At 48.9% G+C, this 18,244-nt stretch overlaps 7 protein-coding genes across 7 annotated transcripts; 4 read left to right on the top strand and 3 right to left on the bottom strand.

The window, feature by feature from the left end:
• Positions 1 to 1,702: 1,702 nt before the first annotated feature.
• PFLUO_LOCUS8289 (uncharacterized protein) lies at positions 1,703 to 2,739 on the top strand (the record flags this gene model as incomplete). The annotated part of the gene is made up of 2 exons (XM_073786010.1): positions 1,703 to 1,741; positions 1,810 to 2,739. The coding sequence occupies 2 exons, from the start codon at positions 1,703 to 1,705 to the stop codon at positions 2,737 to 2,739; spliced, it is 969 nt and encodes a 322-aa protein (XP_073642308.1).
• Positions 2,740 to 3,420: 681 nt separating this feature from the next.
• Positions 3,421 to 4,599, bottom strand: PFLUO_LOCUS8288 (uncharacterized protein; the record flags this gene model as incomplete). Its single annotated transcript, XM_073786009.1, has 1 exon — positions 3,421 to 4,599. One exon carries the CDS (start codon positions 4,597 to 4,599, stop codon positions 3,421 to 3,423), a length of 1,179 nt encoding a protein of 392 aa, XP_073642307.1.
• Positions 4,600 to 10,193: 5,594 nt separating this feature from the next.
• On the top strand, positions 10,194 to 11,676 carry PFLUO_LOCUS8287 (uncharacterized protein; the record flags this gene model as incomplete). Its single annotated transcript, XM_073786008.1, has 2 exons — positions 10,194 to 10,880; positions 10,942 to 11,676. 2 exons carry the CDS (start codon positions 10,194 to 10,196, stop codon positions 11,674 to 11,676), a joined length of 1,422 nt encoding a protein of 473 aa, XP_073642306.1.
• Positions 11,677 to 12,072: 396 nt separating this feature from the next.
• PFLUO_LOCUS8286 (uncharacterized protein) lies at positions 12,073 to 12,980 on the bottom strand (the record flags this gene model as incomplete). The annotated part of the gene is made up of 3 exons (XM_073786007.1): positions 12,073 to 12,420; positions 12,492 to 12,733; positions 12,794 to 12,980. 3 exons carry the CDS (start codon positions 12,978 to 12,980, stop codon positions 12,073 to 12,075), a joined length of 777 nt encoding a protein of 258 aa, XP_073642305.1.
• Positions 12,981 to 14,007: 1,027 nt separating this feature from the next.
• PFLUO_LOCUS8285 (uncharacterized protein) lies at positions 14,008 to 14,333 on the top strand (the record flags this gene model as incomplete). The annotated part of the gene is made up of 3 exons (XM_073786006.1): positions 14,008 to 14,070; positions 14,135 to 14,219; positions 14,287 to 14,333. 3 exons carry the CDS (start codon positions 14,008 to 14,010, stop codon positions 14,331 to 14,333), a joined length of 195 nt encoding a protein of 64 aa, XP_073642304.1.
• Positions 14,334 to 14,649: 316 nt separating this feature from the next.
• PFLUO_LOCUS8284 (uncharacterized protein) lies at positions 14,650 to 15,699 on the bottom strand (the record flags this gene model as incomplete). Its single annotated transcript, XM_073786005.1, has 1 exon — positions 14,650 to 15,699. One exon carries the CDS (start codon positions 15,697 to 15,699, stop codon positions 14,650 to 14,652), a length of 1,050 nt encoding a protein of 349 aa, XP_073642303.1.
• Positions 15,700 to 15,923: 224 nt separating this feature from the next.
• On the top strand, positions 15,924 to 16,777 carry PFLUO_LOCUS8283 (GET complex subunit get1; the record flags this gene model as incomplete). Its single annotated transcript, XM_073786004.1, has 3 exons — positions 15,924 to 16,010; positions 16,146 to 16,332; positions 16,428 to 16,777. The coding sequence occupies 3 exons, from the start codon at positions 15,924 to 15,926 to the stop codon at positions 16,775 to 16,777; spliced, it is 624 nt and encodes a 207-aa protein (XP_073642302.1).
• Positions 16,778 to 18,244: the final 1,467 nt, after the last annotated feature.

The raw sequence follows: 18,244 nt of genomic DNA, 5'->3' as shown, positions 1-18,244 counted from the left end.
GCAATGTGCATAGATTTAGTGTCTCTAGTTAATAGCCTCTAGTCTGACTGAATATTATTCTAGCAAATTCTATGGATTAAGTGATAAGCTCGTTCTGTGCTGTCTTACCGAGGAGACCTCTATTTCCTTATTGTATTCATAAATCGGCATAGAAGTATCTCTATCCACGTTAGCACTAGAGGATCCTCGGGAGTGAATGGCCTCTGCGGACGAGCGAGAAGAAGACGGGCGAACTACGTAATGGCAGACCCACAGTGCGGAGGGTCGGTCGGGCTCAAGCCCATCCCGATGATAACCATCCGTACTAATAACCGCTGGCCCTTTCTGTCTCTTCTTCTACTGCTATATCTGAGTTATTGTTCTATAGTTCCCCAACAATGAATCGGCCACCCCCCAACCGACGCAGAGACAAACCCCAGCTATCATGTGACCCTTGCCGCCGAAAGAAGTTAGTCCCGATATTGAAGCGTCCATTAATCTATTGCCTCTAATTCCGGCTCCTGACAGACGACGATGTGATCGAGGCACACCTTGTGGCAGATGCCTCAAAATGGAAGACGTGGCAAACTGTGTTTACATCCCGTTTAATCCAGACCTCCAAGGCTCGACAGCATCTCAAGAATGGTCACACCCAGACTTGCATCTCGCAGAGCAGAGAAATCATGGAGGCGGCTTTTTGAATGATACCGCTGAATCACTACCGATCACTGCTCTACCATCCGAAGGGGTGACAAATAGAGATGGCAAGGGAGATACGGTAGATGGCTCAACAAGTAGGTGATAATGCGCTTTGCTCTGGTCTGATTTGGCCGTCAGCCATTCAAAGCCAAATCTAATCAGCATCAAATTATAGACTATATGACGAGATATCAGAAATGCCAAATATCCGGCGGAAGTGGTTCGATCAACCCAACCGATTCTCCTCACCATTTCACTCAGCAACTTCTGCCAATGGACCTTTCCTTAACTGAACCCGCTGCCAGCAGAACGGCAGAGCCTAGCAACTCATTCGGGACACAAATTTCCTTAAATAATAAACCAACCAAACCGGAAACATATCACAGTATATTCAAGTTTCCAATTTGAATATCTCCAAAACAATATATGGAAACTGGAGAAATCTTGCCAGGCCTCTACGCAGATGATCTCCGAGCTTTGTGGACAAATTCGGTTGAAGATTAATCATTTTTGTCGCCATGTGATTGAATTAGCTTATTGATTGGGCTGACGGCAACAAGAGAGTTGCGGATGATGACTTGACCGTGTAAGGAACACGAGTTTTTAGATATTCGGCTTCCTTAGGACCACACGTAACTCCGCTGCGCCTATGCAGCCTTACAGTTGCTCTATAGCATGTATCGGAGTCTCAAATCCGACATTCCGTGAATGAGACGTGCCGTTAAACATGGAATGCCGGGAAGTGTTTCCCCCGACCGCGGGGAACAGTGTTGTTAATTCCGACCCTTAAGCCCGTCTTTCGCGCCGGAGCCAAATATTCTACCCATTTGACTAATGCATAGATATAACATCCTATTATGAGTTTTGTTAATTCCGACCTTTAAACCCGTTCATCGCGTTGGAGTCAAGTCAATATACAGAACCGACTGATGTATAAATATAACCAACTCGAGATGAGTGTTGAAATTCTAACCTAAGTGCTCAGCGTATGACCAAATTACATTTCTGAACCCTCATCTTTATCATGTCTACTAAGCATATCGAGAAAGTCGCCATCGTTGGCGTGAGTCCTATTCTATCTCTTACCCAGGTTTATACCTACTCAATGACGCAATGACTGACATTTTGTAGGCCTCCGGCCGCATTGGCGGAGCCTTTGCTGAGGCGCTAGCAAAGACAGGGAAACATACCGTCACAGCCCTAACCCGCGAGGGCAGCAACGGCCAGGTTCCCAACAATGTCAAGGTCATCCCGGTGAACTATGAGGACGATGCATCTATTATCAAAGCTCTCGAGGGCCAGCAGTTCCTCGTTATTACTATTGGTGTCCGTGCTCCAGAAGATCTCCATAAAAGAATCGCTACGGCCGCTGGAAAGGCGGGTGTTCCTTACATCATGCCCAATACATACAGCTACCCCGTTATCCCCGAGAGCATCAATAAAGAAAATCCTTACGGGAAGGTGGTAATCGACCGGATCAATGATACTAAGAACGGGGTGTCATCCTTCGTGGTGCTGGAATGCGGTTTCTGGTACGAATGGAGCCTAGCAACGGGCGAGCAGTGGTTTGGCTTCACGATCAAAGATCGCAAAGTCACGTTTTTCGACGATGGCAACCGAACCGTCACCGTCAGTACCTGGGACCAGTGCGGTCGTGCTCTGGCGGCACTGCTTAGTTTACCTGAGTCCGGGGCAAGCTCCTCTGTCGCCGACTTCAAGAATGAGCACTGTAGGATCTTTAGCTTCCGTGTCTCACAGCGTGACATGCTCGATAGTCTGCATCGCGTCCTGGGAACTACGGATGCGGACTGGGAAATCACATTCGAGCCCGTTGCTAAGCGCGTGAAAGACGGCACCGAGGAGATGGCGAATGGACATTTCTTGGGATTCCCCAAGATGTTATATGGTGGAGTCTTTTTGTCTAGCAATGAGACCAGTGACTTTGCAGCCACAATGTCGACAGCTAATGAAGCTCTTGGTCTGCCTGTGGAGGACCTAGACAAAGCGACGAAGAGGACGGTGGAGATGGTTGAAAATGGATGGAACCCCTTTGCCGCATAGCTGAGTTTAGCATGGTTCTGTCACCTAGATAGTTACTACAGCAGAAGAGTCAGATAACGGTCTCCTTCCAGTAGTTGCCGAGGTGGTACGATGGTCTGTTGCGATGTGCCTAAAGAGCAGTGAAATTTAGCCACTCCGATCAATCCTAGATGCAGGTCATGAAATGGCGGATCCAAACATGTTAGACAGTGTGGTCGAATCTGATTATCATAACAATTGCTGAGGTGGTAAAATGATCAGCCTCTTGGGGTATATTTAAAAGGTGGTCAAACCTGACCGATTATTTGCTCCGAGGCATAATGGCGCATTGCAGGGTTTTATCGGGTGGCCAATTTTAACCGCTCAATGACTCTTGAATTAATGTAATAGCGGGTTCTGAAGGTAAAAATTTATCAACCTGGTTATTGCTGCCATTTGATGCTGATGGCCATGTTGAAATTTAGTCATTGGTGTTCTGGCGAAGGAGTTGCGACTCAAATTGGCTCCCGAAGTTGTGAACCGGGGAACCCACTTTTAGAGAGACATCTACGAGGGAAATTACGCTCAGAAATCAAGTATCTCTCGTGTATTGTTATTGTGATTGTCTAATGAATGTTCAGGAGCTGGACTCTAGCCTGACTCCCCATCCCACCAATCGCCAATTGCCAACTCCGACTTCGACACCCACTCTCACTCCGTGGCTTAGTATTCTACCGGAACATGATAAACCGCTCCACAGTTGCCGTTTGACGCTGCAGCAGTAAACTCGCCTAACGGAGTCAGATCTGCCCACCCAAAAGTATTGGACTGCGAGCACGTCGTCGTGTCAAGCAGAAGGCAGGATGAGCCTTGGATTTCGAAATAACTGAATGCGCAAGAGTCATCTTGTATACAGGAAGCGCAGCAATCATACGGAGTGGTCGCACCGTTATTGGTTAACGTAGTACCCGGAAGCCATGAAAGTCCATCGATATATAGACTTGTTAAATCGCCAAAGTCCGGAGATAGAGGCGCGCCGGCGATGTTGTTGGTGGCGCAGGCGGCAAAGGCGGAGGTTGTGCTTGACTCTGTGACAATTACGGGCGTTGTAACCGTCTGTGTTGTCGGTGGGAGGGTCGTTGCAGAAGTGATGGTACATGTGACTATTTCACAGTCCGTTGTCAAGACATCTGCGGGGATGATGGTCGAAGTAGTGGTGACGGCGCTTGTTTTGTGGGTGGTGACTCTCGGGGCGCACACTGTCTTGGTGATGGGAGCACCGATGAAGATCTCGATGATAATGATCTCCACGATAACCTCCTTGATACACGTCACAGACTGCGGATGCCGCATGTCTTTGATGCTAACAGCATTTGACCGTTTTTCGAGCCCCCGTCTTTGTTCTTGCATTGGAAGGGCCGTAGGAAGACTAGAAACAATCGGAATGAAGCCATCCGCAGTAGCGATTGTCGATGTCGTCGTGGTCGTGGTCGTAGTGTCTGACCCGACAGTGACAGAGATAGGAGCCGGGGTCACCGTCACAGTGGCGGTGTCAAACTCGGTCCAAGTGTCTGTGACAACATCGGTATTGGCTGAAGCAGTGACATAGGCAGTAGATGTTGTGAACGCCGTGTCGGTCACAGTCATGGGCTTGAGTTTCTTGGTTGTGGTGGAGTGAACTGTCGTAGACACAGTCACTGTACGGAAGATAGTCTTTGAACGCTCCACGGTCACGGTAGGAACGGGTCCTTTGTGCGCGGACTGGCCCAACTTGGTTTGGTGAGACACTGCTGTCGAAGTGTGGTGTTGAGTATGGCGCTCATGAGGCTTCAAGGCCTTTGGCGCAGCCTCAACACGCGCAAGAAGCACAGCGAGAAGAGAAATAAAGCCAGCAACACGCATAATGATTATTTTGATTGTTTTCCGTAATCAATTGATAGATTTTCATACTGATTGAGGTTCTCTAGACCCTATTTAAGGGTTTTGTGAAGTAAGTAATTTTTCCATCTCATCGGTTTAGATTGCCTTGCTCACTGACTGGCGCCTCGGCCTCACCGTCTCCATCACGAACTAGAGTGTTCGTGGCGCGGCAGCAGCCTTGTTTTCGGTGGTTGCCCTTAGCGTCAAAATAGTGCCTGAGTCTGGTTGGGCCCAGATCACTACTGCCGGCAGTTTTATCCGTAATGGAGGTGGCTTGATCGTTCCTAGAGCCAACGCACCCGGACACTAAAAATTTTACGAACATGTTCGTTCATAGACATAGTTGCAGTACACGCCAATCGAGCCATCGGCAATTTCAGCCAAGGGTACTCATACCGCACACTTCGAATACATCAACGCCGCCCGTTCAGATCCCTTGAACACCCGAAGGTAGTGAACAAGACAGACAAAAGATGATAAATAAATTAAATAGTCCTGTTCACCACTTCGTACGAGAATATCGACGGCTTCGTCTTGAGGGATAAGATTGTCGTTCAGCTCCTTGACGCGCCTCGTCTACTTGCTCCGCAGTCCAGCTCGCATATGCATGAGAATGCAGTGGTAGTTTTGGCCGAGCACCGTGTTCTTCGCCTTGAGGCCGTCCACCTCTGCCATAAGCTCGTGTTTAAACTCTCTGTAGCTCTAGACCCCAGAAGTCAACATAACATCAGTCGGCAAGGAAGTCAGGAAACGCTGTCAGTTCCCGGAGGATCCGGTCGCGGTCGAACATGGCGGAAAATAAGGCGGACACGTTGATATCGAGCCTTGGCTAGAGTCTGAGTCGGCATTGCCGGCAGCCGCTATTCTAGACGCATCGCACCTGTCAAATTTTAGCCTAATACGTATTAGCAAATAAACCTTCGGCAGACCATTCTAGGTTCCTGATCTGTCGGCCGTTTACTTGGTCAGAAATTTCCGCTTCAGCTCGTCAACCTCGATCTGGCGGGCCTTGGCCGGTTTGCAGACTCTCGCAAGCTAGTGATTGAGTTATCCTTGTTTCCGGGTAAGAATCAACGCAAGCTCTCAGTTGGTCCTACCGAGCGGTTCTTTCACCATTGTGCTGATCTAGAACATCGTCGCTAGACAAGTTGTTAGTGAGTAGCAAGGCTTAAGAATAGTAGACACGTATCTTCAAGATCAATGAACGTGTCGCTGCGACTTTCAGCTTGCTGGGACTGCGTGGACTACTAAGAGGCAATCCATGCCGACAATGACAGCGTCAGACCGGCAGCAATAAACCAGGCAGTTAAGTCTACACCGCGAATTTGGAAAAATCGATGTGCTTCTCACAGCATGACAGCCAGGTATAGTTTTTAAATGGTGGGGGTAAAAGCTGGCCTTGTGTGCATTATTGAATACACTTACTCGCCCCCCAAATCGGACCCCCCAAACAAGAGGTAGTGACGGCGCTTATAAAGGCTGCAGTAGAATCTGAGTCATGCAAGAAAATACCTTCATGAGACAACATGCCGCCTGCAATTAGAGCCAAAGACATCAACAAAGTTCCAACCAGCATCAGCGACGCGTTCATGTATTTGGTCCTTTTCGTCTTTATCTTTGTTTCCTTTTTGAACCTCAAGGTTCTTGTTGAAATGCACATTCTCCCTGTTTAATGCTGGCTTTTTATAGCGCTCGCAGTGACATTAAAAACGTACAAATTCTTAGTTCTAATCGCTCTTACCACATCAACCCCCTTCCTGTCTCTCTATTGCCCATACTCGTACGCAAAGAGCCATTAGTACTAAAACGCCCAAGAACATGCCAAATGAAGTCCACATCCTCCTCCGCAAGCCCGCAGATGTAGATATGTACTGAGTAGCAAAACAAGCTATAAGCATAGCAAACACAGCACCAATAAGGTATAAACTGTATCCATTCATCCATGCTAAGGTCGTCTGTCTATGGCTTGGCGACCTAGGAGGCGACCTAGGGGTATTACACCTAACACCAATCTGCTTAACATCCATATGCTTGTGTGCACACTTCACAAATACGTGACTCGGCAAGTCGGTTGGGCAGTAGTGAAAGCATGCATTAGATACTTGAACTGGTCCGGTACAGCATTCAGATATCTCTGTAAAAGGGATTTCGGAAGGCCAGGTAACCGCGCACATGGCTGTCTTATTTTCCTTCCAGCCTGGAGGGATGTCGAAGTTGTAGCTGTGGTCTGGCCTGCATTCATACATAGAGTCTTCTCTTGACTCTGCGGGTGGCTCGAGACCGGCCTGGTCATCGTCGCGGTTGTCTGATGCTGTCATAATGGTGTCTGACGCTGTTGTAATGGTGCAGATATTGTGGTTTTGGTTTCAAGAAAAGAGGCTTAGACCCTGCTTTGAAAACGTTGAAACTTTACGGCACAAGTCATATAAACCTAGTTACGAGTGATGTCCTTCTGGAGGTTACCGGGGTAGAGTATTTATATTTGTATTGGGAAATGCACGGATCTCAGGGTTGGCGGGGAACCTGGTTTTGATCAACGAATCGATTGCCACGCATTCCCTCCCGATAACAACTGCAAGCAAATTTTCGCCCCCATATGTGCTCTGCACTTTGACTAGTCGGGTTTCAGACCCTTGTCGAGCTGAGCGCGAATGGTAGTAACAGGGGGAACAGATCGTGATCGCTGACTGGAACCGGAAGTCTGCCAGTAGCTGTGATGATCTGCAGCAATTAAAATATAATAATAATCGAACCTGTTGTAGCCTCAGTTGCCTCAGGACTCGGGTAAATTCAAGGTGGTAATTGCGGTTACTCTTCCACTTCTTTTTTCCCAGAAGGGGCGACGGGGAGAACTTTATCCCCTCGTCCGTCCGACGCCAGTCCAATTAGCACGGTTTCAATTAGTATATTATTCTAACCAATAGTAAGCATTACTGAAATTGATGAGCTCTTATTAGATAGATAAGCTCCACATATCTAACCAAATTTGATCTACTAAACCATAGCAAAAAGGTTTTACCCTAGTGCTTCAGTCTAGAATTCTACTAATCTCTTTTATTATTTCTATCATCAGGTACTAAGCTGTGGCCCCTGGATCGACCACCTATCCATATATCATGCAGCAGCACAAACTATTCTTGATGAGTAGTTTGGTTATGTCTTTTTTGCTTATGGAAACCATCATGTGAGCTGGCAGCACTGTGGGAATCTCAGGCTTCCTATGAAATCATGAAATTCATCGTAAGGGTTGTCGTAAATAGTTCCCCCTTCTTTACTTCTTCCTTAACGCTACAATTATTAGTACCTTTCAATTCAATATATCCATAAGCATTAATAAAGAAGTAAGCTAGCTAGTCGGCTAGCTTTTGGTGAGAAACTTTGTCAATTACTCTTTGCCTTTGCCTTTGCAGAAGAGTAGATATCGACCCACTAAAGCCACATCTAGGGCCTAGTCACTAGCGAATTCAAATATAGGGGAGGCAAATCTTTATTCAGTATTAGTATAAGAGAAATAAGACTAAAATAAAGGGTCTACAAGTAGCACGATCAAGATCTAGGTACGTACAATGGTATATCAATGTAGCGCTACGTTTGAAAAGTCGATGTTCGGATGAATCTGATAGTTCTAATTAGTCACTAATAATTACGCCAGCTAACTAGTATTTGACGCGACATCCAATAAGGACGCGTACTGCAATAGTTGTGTTCGCTAAAAAACTACGCTAATTGGACTGGCGTCGGACGAACGAGGGCATAGGGGGCCGAACGAACTACTAATCGACTAGTACAAAACAGGAAAGGCGGCAAGGGACCAGTTCTTGACAGACTTTACCAAATTTTGTATGCAGTCTTTAGCTTCATCGATATTAAAAAAAAATGGTTGCCATAGAAAACATTTGGAATGCCCGGATATTGGGGGTCTCTGTGTGAATCCAGCTAGGGGTCTGTGTTTTACAAGCTCCTCTGAATATAGCTTGCAACCATACAAACGTACGGGGCTGCCCTGTTATCCGCTCACTGTTGGTCGGACCAGGCTATGCTGTTGGCTATCACCCAAACCAGACGGAATCATGATGTTCGCCATGTGTGGCCAACATATACAGTAGTTACGGGCATTATTGGTCCACTCGTGGCGTCCACAGCTGTTACAAAAATATCCTCCACAGATGGTTCGCGTGTGGTTACATGTAAAATAATTGGGGGCCTGACCTGGAAGCGAGTACATCACTTATTGTTGTTGACGATTGGTAGAGTGTAACGGAGAGCGGGGATTAGGAGGCAAACGGTTACCCTGTTTTCGAGGGGAACCACCAATCAAGGGCCCGCGAAGCACAGGGACCTGGCAACATGTTGGTAAATTGCCGACCACATACTCAGCCAACAGATTTCCGGGATCTCAATTCGTTGATCCGTCTGGATTGGTGGGCAATTAGCCTTGCCAATCAGAGATTTAGAGAGGCCGCCTCGGGAAATTGGGTTCTAGGGTCCAGGAAAGGGGGTTAAACAGCCTTCACCCCGATTGACTCGCTATTACCACCCGGGAGTACGGGTCTCTTATGTGGAGATAAGACGACTGCACGTTCCCAAGAATCGCCCCGCAACGACAACTACTACTGCTCTGGTGTACTAGTATTATCCCCCAAGCTGCCTAGCCTCGTACTCGTAAAGAACGGCGCCGCTGCCAAGGCCAGCTGATCCGAGACATCCTGGAATTTGACTCAGGGGATTATCGAGATAGTGCATGCCGGTCGCCTGCACCGTCTCTACAATTAATTCTTTATCTCGGTCTCGGTCTCGCTTAGACTATCCATGATAGACCGTACAGATGATAGTCAAGTTGATGATAGGGTTCTATCGACCATGTTGGCCAAGGTAGCACTGATACTGTGCATTGTTTCTGAAGTTGGGAAAGATAACCTCTTTGACCTCGAGAATCCCTGCTACAGGATAATGTAGGGTCCCCGATGGTATTAATTTCCACAAGTGGGTTATCCCGTATTTAATATGGAGCACTGACCCATCGTATGAGGCTCGGTGTAAATCGGCCGATTGAAGTTTTCCTCACGGTGGAAATGGTTCTCGTGCCTGGTTCCTCTATGATACAAGTTCCCCTCCAAAAGGGTTCAGCTGGTTATTATAGACTAAGCCTTGTTTTGTAAGTAATCACGCCCCGGGGGAGATTCCCCGCTAATTTTAGTGGCCCATAGCAGATGAGTCGCCTGACGGGCCTCTGCAAAAACGCCTTACATAGGTCGCGCTGCCCTGATCTTTAAAAATCGTTTTCATGCGTCTCGCCATATCGTCTGCTGGCACCTTTCCCACCCTCGTCATTCTTTCAACCTTTCCTTATTGCGTTATATCCAGGCAACTCAGCTTGTGATTATTTTCTTTCCTTACCTTGTATTTCCCTCCAGTCGTTCATTTCTTCCATTATGGTCTCTTCCATCATGGCGCACAGCCTATTATATCTATCGGCACTCTTGTTAGTCTTGCTTGGAGCAAGGGCGGAACCCAAAGAGGAAGATTGGCCTCACGCACAGTTTATGACAGGGCCATGGCGCCCGCCACACCTCATGATGGCCACCTATGGGGAAGTCGAACCAGGGAATTTCTTCATCAGTGTTCGAAGCCCGGAGGAAGGCACAGCGGCGACGATCTATGATTCGGACGGTGAAATGATTTGGCAAGGCCCTCACAAAAAGACCATGGACTTTAAAATGCAGAGACTATTTGACCAGGATGTGATCACCTACTGGGCTGGTCAAACGGGGGTACTCGGCTACGGTTATGGCTCTGTTCATATTCTTGACACCTCGTACAACGAGATCTATACCGTCACACTAAACGACAAATTCGTCACACCTGACGGCATGGCCCGAGATTCCTACATCGACGTCCATGAGCACCTAATCACCCCAGATAATACCATCATTGTCTCCGCAATCAACATTACTCAGACCGATATGGGTCATGGGAAGGATGGCCACCCGGATACGTGGATTATCGACTGTCTCTTTTACGAAATCGACATTAAAACAAACGAGATTCTATTCACGTGGAGCGCCTTGGACCATCGCGACTACCTCCCGCTCAAGGACTCCAAAAATTCCAAGGGTAAAATGGGAGGCTCTCAACAAACGCCGTGGGATGCCTACCATATGAACTCGGTCGAATGGGCGAACGGAGGATACGTGGTTTCGATCCGATATTGGTGGTCTGCATTCTATATCAATAGGAACGGCACGATGCGCTGGCAACTTTCAGTGAGTGCCTAATCTCGTTCATTAGGTCTTAGACCACGATTTGCTAATCATGATTATCTAGGGTGGCGGTCCCGGAGAAGGCACGATTGAAAATGATGCGCACTTCGCCTGGCAGCATGATATCCGAATCCACAATGAAACAGAAAAAAGTGTAGTGGTGACGCTATTTGACAATCATGCTAGATCCTTAGGAATACGAAGCAAGGCCGAGTCCAACGGGATGGCTATCGACGTGGACCTCGTCAAGATGAAAAGCACCATGTTTCGTCGCGTGAATACGGCCATGGCCGATCCCGTCCAGTCTCGGACGCAAGGGAGTTTCCAACTGCTCAGTTATAATACGACTGGCCACGTATTCCTGGGGTACGGGTCGATGTGCAAGTTCAAGGAATATGACGGGGACGGGAAAGTGGTCCAAACTGGCCAGTTTGGTTCTGTTGGCCATGCGCAGTCCTTCCGTCTCCTCAAGTACCCCTGGAGGGCCATTCCGCACTGGAAGCCTACGGTCATTGTGCAACAAGGCTCAAAATTCACTACCGACCTGTTTGTGTACATGAGTTGGAATGGCGCGACCGAGCACGACAACTGGCAGATCTACAGCATCCCCCACGTCAACTCTACGATCGAGGATGCGAAACTGCTCGCCAGTACTCCCCGTTATGGGTTTGAGACCCACGTGGACTTGCGCAGTGTCGAAGGCCATTACATCATAGTCGAAGCTCGACAGGGGAACAACGTCCTCGGCACATCTGATGGTGTAGTCGTTCCGCAGAGCGGGCAGGGGGAGCTTCGTTAATGAGCAGGTCTCGCCCCCCGCCCAACCAAAAAAAAGCCTCCCTCTATACACACGACACTTTTCTCTAATCGCAAGACGGTTTTCAATGCTTTACAGATCTACAGTACATAGTGAATGATACCCCACCCATACTAAATTTAGTGCCTCAGAAATCCTCTGGTAGATTATGGTGTCTGATCGATCTATCATGCCCCCCCCCCCTATCATGCAAGAACTTCTAGACCAATAATCCGATTGAACGAGAAAAAGAGAGAGACTGATACAGAAGAAAAAAATGAAATTGTACAACCCTAATGCTTATCCGGGAAAACGCCCCTCCCCAAAACGCCATTGATCTCACTAGTCAGACACAAAGAAAGAAAAAAGAAGAACGCCGAAGTTGCTCTCAACCCCTACCTACACATGATTTGAATACATAGCCGGATGATGCGTCAGATCCGGCACAGCAACACCGGACGAGTCACGCGAGTATTTGGACGAAGCGGCATCGTTATTGTTGGCGTTGTTGACAGTGAGGTGCCCCAGCGGCGAGGAGATCTTCAATGGAAACCGGGCCGTCAGACGGCGCGTGGTGCGCTTGAAGCGCGACTGGTCGTAGGAAGGCAGGGTGTCTTCGCGCTTTCCGCTCAGCTGGAATGAGCGGTGGCTGCTGGCGCGACTGACTACCTTTTGTGGCGCGACGGCGCCGTAGGCTCGGACGTGGCGGGCGCTGACTCCGAGTTTGCGATCTGTGAAAACGAATGTCTATGGGCTTGTTAGGTAAAGTGGAAATTAAGTTGATGGGGATTAGTGATGGTTGGGATAGGTATACTTACAGAGACGATGTTCACAATGCTCATGATCATGGCTAGGACGCCGGAGGAAATGACGATCCGCCAGAATGCCAGACCCAGGTTCTTCTGGCTCATTGCTGCGGTGTTCAAGTTGCCCAGAGTGGCCATTCCGAGGATCATCATGGTAGCTGCCAGAGTGAGGAAGCCCGCTTCCTGGCCGAACAAGGGCCAGTTGCGATCGAAGTAACCCCGGAAGATGGGGAGCTCAGAGATGATCAGAAAGACTAGATGTGACTGTTAGTTCGCAAATCCGGACCAGAAGTTGGGGGAGGGAGCTGGCTTACTGCTAATGAGGGCGACCACGGCATGAGTGACGGCTTGGAAGAAGAAGAAGCTGTTCAACATGTTGATCTTGACCAGCATGACGATGCAGGCAGCGATCAAGTCGATGAAAACGACGATGTTGAGCACGCGAATGGTGTTCAGGATCACGTATCCTGGACCAGCCAAGGATTCTTTGAGACCTGCCATCATGATTATTGTTCGAGGGGACTTGAGAAAAACAAGTCTCGCAATGTGGGTAGATAGAAGAGGTATAAGTGAGAGGCAGAGAGAGGACTTGTGACAAATTAGAAGGGAAGGAAGCGACTACTGGCCAGCAGGAAGCTTTTTTTCCCTTTGACCCAGATAGAAAAAAAGACAGTGAGTGAATGAATTACTCGAAAATAGTCAAAAAGAAAAGATGGGGATCAATGAGGTACATAAGAACAATAAAGAACCGTCGGTCAGAGTGAATGACTCTTCAGGCAGCGCCTGTCCCCGTCCTGTCCCAAACAACAAAGGGCGCGAACAAAGGAGAAACAGGGATCATCAGGTGAGCTATGAATAGAATTGAATAGAATAGAACCTGAAACAGAGCAAAAGCGCACTGTGAGGACAAACGGGTGCAAGGAAGGGCTCGGCGCTTTAAAGGGGAGGGAGGTGGAAGTATGAAAGTGATCGCTTCATCGCAGGTCCAGACATCCTAATTGGTGGAGTGACTAGGGCTCGCCGATACAAGGTCCCTAGTGTGAAGAATTGTATTCCCATCTGTGTTGTCAGAGGACCCAAGGAGTGGTAGGGAGCAGCGGGCGCTGTGGGACGGTGAAACGGGCCTTGTTTGGCGTCGGCGCTTGGAGGACGGCGCGAAGTATGGCGGCTGCTGATGCTCCGTTTATTTAGGGAAGTATTAGGATATTTTGACATGATACATTTGGTGTTTGATAAAATCAAATGTAGTTCTCTCCTATGCACCTACTGTCATAGTATAGCTACCAACCCAATACTAGGCTTACTCCTATAGTCCTGGTAGAACATTCCGCGGCCCCGGTGCTCATTCTCACCCTCCGATTCGCCCCTCTCTATCTTTGCCCCTCCGCTTTTTTTTTTCTTCCTCTTCTTCCCTTTTTTCTCACCTCTCACCTCACACCCTTAATTAACTATCCTCTGATCCATACCACCACCTCCCGGGTCCCTGTTTTCTTAACCCCCGATTTCAAACCAATCACAGTCGCCCACCATGACTCGCGGCAACCAGCGCGACAACGACCGGGCCAAAGCCCAGAAGAAGGCCGCCGGTTCGGTTCGTTTTTCCCCTTCTTCCCATCGCTCGTTCACAACTAACCTCACTATTTCCATTTCAACAGAAAGGCAAGAACAGTCTGAGTGGATCCCAGTTCGCCAAGGCAAAGGAGGATGCTGCGGCGATTATGCGCGAGAAGCAGAAGAAGGGTGAGTCCGGCCTACCCAACTAACCACTTTCACTATTCTTGCGGCTAAATCAATTCTCTCAAAACAGCGAATGAGAAGCAGGCTGCTGAAGCGGCGGGCGGAAAGAAAAATTGACACCAGCACCGAGTCCTCCTGATGTGTCACCAATTCCGCGACTCTCGATCTTCGTGTTGCAAGCGCGTGTTGCGACAGTACAAGTTGGTTGAGTTTTACTGGTGGGACACTGTCAGATCATGCACCGGCCTTGTCTGTCTACACATACAAACATATATACACTTGGCAGGTCGGCGGTTAGTTAGCGAGGCGTTTTGACTCCCGTGGCGTTTATCTCCTATATACTATATCAAGCATCATGTCCCCTCCCTGCAGCGATAAAGCAACAATTGAACGAGTCATGAGCTACGAGAATATCCGTTCTAGAACAGAGACGTTAATAGGGTGGCGTATCTTGTCTATTTGTACTCCAGTATGCTTTGGCTCGGGCCAGCCGGGTTGTCCAGCGTCGCTCGGGGGGTTTAGAGACAGCACCAGCAACATTCTCAGCCGTATCGCCTGTGCAGGGAATAATGCTCTCAAACACATCCTGCAAGTCAAATTGACAGACCATCCGATCGACAAACGTCCACAAACTCTCGCCCTCCCAGCCGACATCTCGCGCAAACCGCAGTACTCGCGCGAGCGCATCAGCTGTGACAGATCGCTCGGAGATCTGCTCGAGAACATAAACCCCAAACATCCACCCGGAGATATCGCGCGGATGCGCCAGACACCAGTCAAGGACTGGGTTGAGCATGTTGCGACCAAGTTCATCTTCCCGGGTCGGCGATAGCAGAGCGTAGAGCTGGCGCATGTAGCTGAAGGCGTAGTAATTCCTCGGGTGCAGCTCCGCGGCACGGAGCACGATCCCTAATTCCATACTCTGAAGCTCCACCATTTCCTCGGCATTGTCATTGCCATTGCCATTGTGCTGCCGAGGTTTGAGCAGCTGTTTCACCGTCCATAGCCGATGATGCCACAGCGTCGGAGACTTGGTATGCCGGTGCAGCGGCGAACACTGATAACTCGTCAGAAGCGTAAGTTCCATCTCCAGCGCTCGCACTGTGTCAGCTGCATCCAGTCCTTGAGCGACGACAGCCTGTAGCAGCCAGCGTTTGCGCCAGTTACAGGCCGTCAGATGCTCGCAGTCAAAGAGGAGCATAACCTCCGTAACGGCCGAGAGCGACGGATTAACACCACATTTGTCGGGGCCTGAAAGTTTGTCTTGGAGTTCCGAGTCGGACATGTGCTTCAGCTTGTCGAAGTGTCGGCGCGCGACCGTGTAGGCTTGCACCAGGGCCTTCTTGGTGATTCCGACGAAGTTGCCATCCTGCAGGAACGGGGACCCTAGGCTCGTGGGCAGGATCTCAATTTCGAGGACGGTGTTGTTTCTTTTGGTGAAGGTATTGGTAAGTTGGTGGTATGCCTGCTGAGGGTCGGACATTTCATGGTTTCATTGTGGGTGGTGGTGGTGTGGTGGTGGTGAAGGCGGAACAAGCTGGAGTTAAGTCACTCGCATCTTCCCTCTTTTCCCACTTCGACCACCACCAAGTGAGAACAGTCGCTGGTCCATTCTCTTTCTTTCTGGGGATCTCTCCAGCCCTTATTGCGCTCTCACCTTGACACCCCCATCTCCCCTCTCCCTCCTTCCCTCCACCACCTGCCACCATGATGTCTCTCGTCCTCACCATCTTCCTCGTGAACCTGGCAATCTACCTGGTCAACACAATCGGCGCAACCACATTCGACAACCTGGTATGCTCCTCAAACCCTGTCCTCCAGCTTTTCATACTATCCTTCCTGTCCCATCTCTTCTCCCACCCTTCATCGCCGCCTCCATGCTCTCCCTCATCAGCTCACCAGCTAATGAATCCCTTCAATGAAAAACAGATATGGATCCTCTACCTCAAACTCCCAACCTCAACCGCCCGCAAGGGCCGCGACCTACAAACCAAAAAGCGCGAGGTCCTCCAGCTCAAGCGCGAGATGAACAACACCAGCTCGCAGGACGAGTTCGCCAAGTGGGCTAAGTTGCGGAGACGGCACGACAAGAGCATGGAGGAGTACGACACGCTGAGTACTTTCCCCCCTCCTTTCTTCTATTTCTATATATCCTGTCCTGGCAGTGTGTTAGTTATTTAGTTGCTAACGGGGCTATTTACGACACAACAGGCAAATCCCTCTCATCCCAAAAAACCTCCTTTGACTGGACCGTCAAGACCGCGCGCTGGCTAAGCACAAACGGCCTCAAGCTGTTCCTGCAGTTCTGGTACTCCAAGAAACCTGTCTTTGCCCTTCCGGAGGCTTGGTTCCCGTATTACGTGGAGTGGGTGCTGTCCTTCCCCCGTGCACCATTGGGCTCAGTCAGCGTCCAGGTCTGGAGCAATGTGTGCGCGGCAGCAATTGCAGCCGTGGCCGATATGGGGGGATCGGTACTGGTGGGTATGGCTCAGCAGCGTAGGGCTGTACCGGTGGCTGGAGCTGGAGCTGGAGCTGGAGCTGATGCGAAGAAGACGGAGTGATACAACCAGAAAGTGAATGAAGCAGATACGATGACTACAATACGAACAAAACAAGCTGTATGATATGATTCACAATTGGATTTTTTTTTTCTGCATATAGTATGGCCATGCGAAAGACCTGCGAATCGTGGCTTGTCCACTGGCCCCAAGTCTCTGCAGGCTATCAACACCCACCAAAGGGAAGGGGGGGAGAATTGGTGTCTTGAACCGTTCTGTCTCAAGGTCATCCAGTCGGATCGGAAGAGTCGACGGCATGGTGTTCATCAGATATTTGAAAAATCGTTTCTCGTCAAGGATGCCCCCTAGGGGGTATCTCGGGGCTTGACTCTATGATTGGTATATCATCACGCGAAAAAAAAAAACCGCCCATGGCAAAGGAAAAACTTTTTCAAAAAGAGAGTCCGGCCCCTTCGACAGGGCTTCTGTAATGTGTACTAGCACATCACCGCTTTGCCATAAGCTACAGACCCAAAAGAAAAGAAAAGAAAAGTGTATGAACTCCTCGCCTCAAGAATGAGCCCCATTGAGTTACCCTCTTCAACGAAGAAGAAGGCAATCGCATGACTATCCATCCGCGACGAAAGGCAACCCGATGAAATCCCCTCTCTGACACCCTAGGGTACATCCCATTGTATCCAGTGCAGTCTCCTGTCCTGTTGGATGGCCTAGGGCGCCGGGAAGAGGTAGGGCAGTCAGCCGCTCTCAAATTGCTTTTATGGCGGCGCGTTTCCGCAGTGCCTGGCTTGAGGAAACTCTGGTGCGAGCATCAGAGTGCAGGGTGTCTGGGGACTTTCTCCCAAAGCATGGTTTGAAGATATGGTGGTCTTGTGCGTGAGCTTTGAATGCGATTCTTTGAGCGAGGAGTTGAGAGGGAAAGATTGTGCGGAAGGGTTCGTTCGGTTGGGTTTTATGGATCGGGTCATGTGACTGATTAGTCATTTTATGCATTAGCACTGATTTTGGCATCGAGGATGAATAGATGGAATAAAGAAGAAGAAAAGCGGGAAATTGTAAGCTCAAATTCTTCCAATTTTGTGGTGCTTGTGCTGTACAAGAAGCTACGTCGCTTGCAGTTCATCTTTGCCCGTACATCTTTGACCGCGAGTAGGATTACATGAACATGCGAAATAACCATTTCAATAAGAAAGTACAGAAACAAGGCAATTTCTAGAAAGATTTGGTATAGTACGACATCAACAACTCTCGAGTCTTTGAATACGTTTTTTTAATTATGGAACAGCGCAGAGCACGGGGAGAAGAAGTGCGCAACAAAAACATAAAATACTACTTTAACATAGTGGATATCCTATGATCATTCTTAGCACAAATGATTCAAAGCCACAGCTAGGGATGATATTAAAACCTAACTTCGAATGCCCTCCCTCAGGGTATCTTTGTCAACGCAGAATATAAGCCGAAACCACCCTGGTTCCTGGGCATGATACTGCTCTCCTGTTGACATAATGA

This window comes from Penicillium psychrofluorescens (assembly GCF_964197705.1).
Source record: "Penicillium psychrofluorescens genome assembly, chromosome: 5".
NCBI classification, from domain to species: Eukaryota; Fungi; Ascomycota; class Eurotiomycetes; order Eurotiales; family Aspergillaceae; genus Penicillium; species Penicillium psychrofluorescens.
The sequence above is the reverse complement of the archived record's forward strand: the minus strand, read 5'-3'. Positions and strand labels throughout refer to the sequence as shown.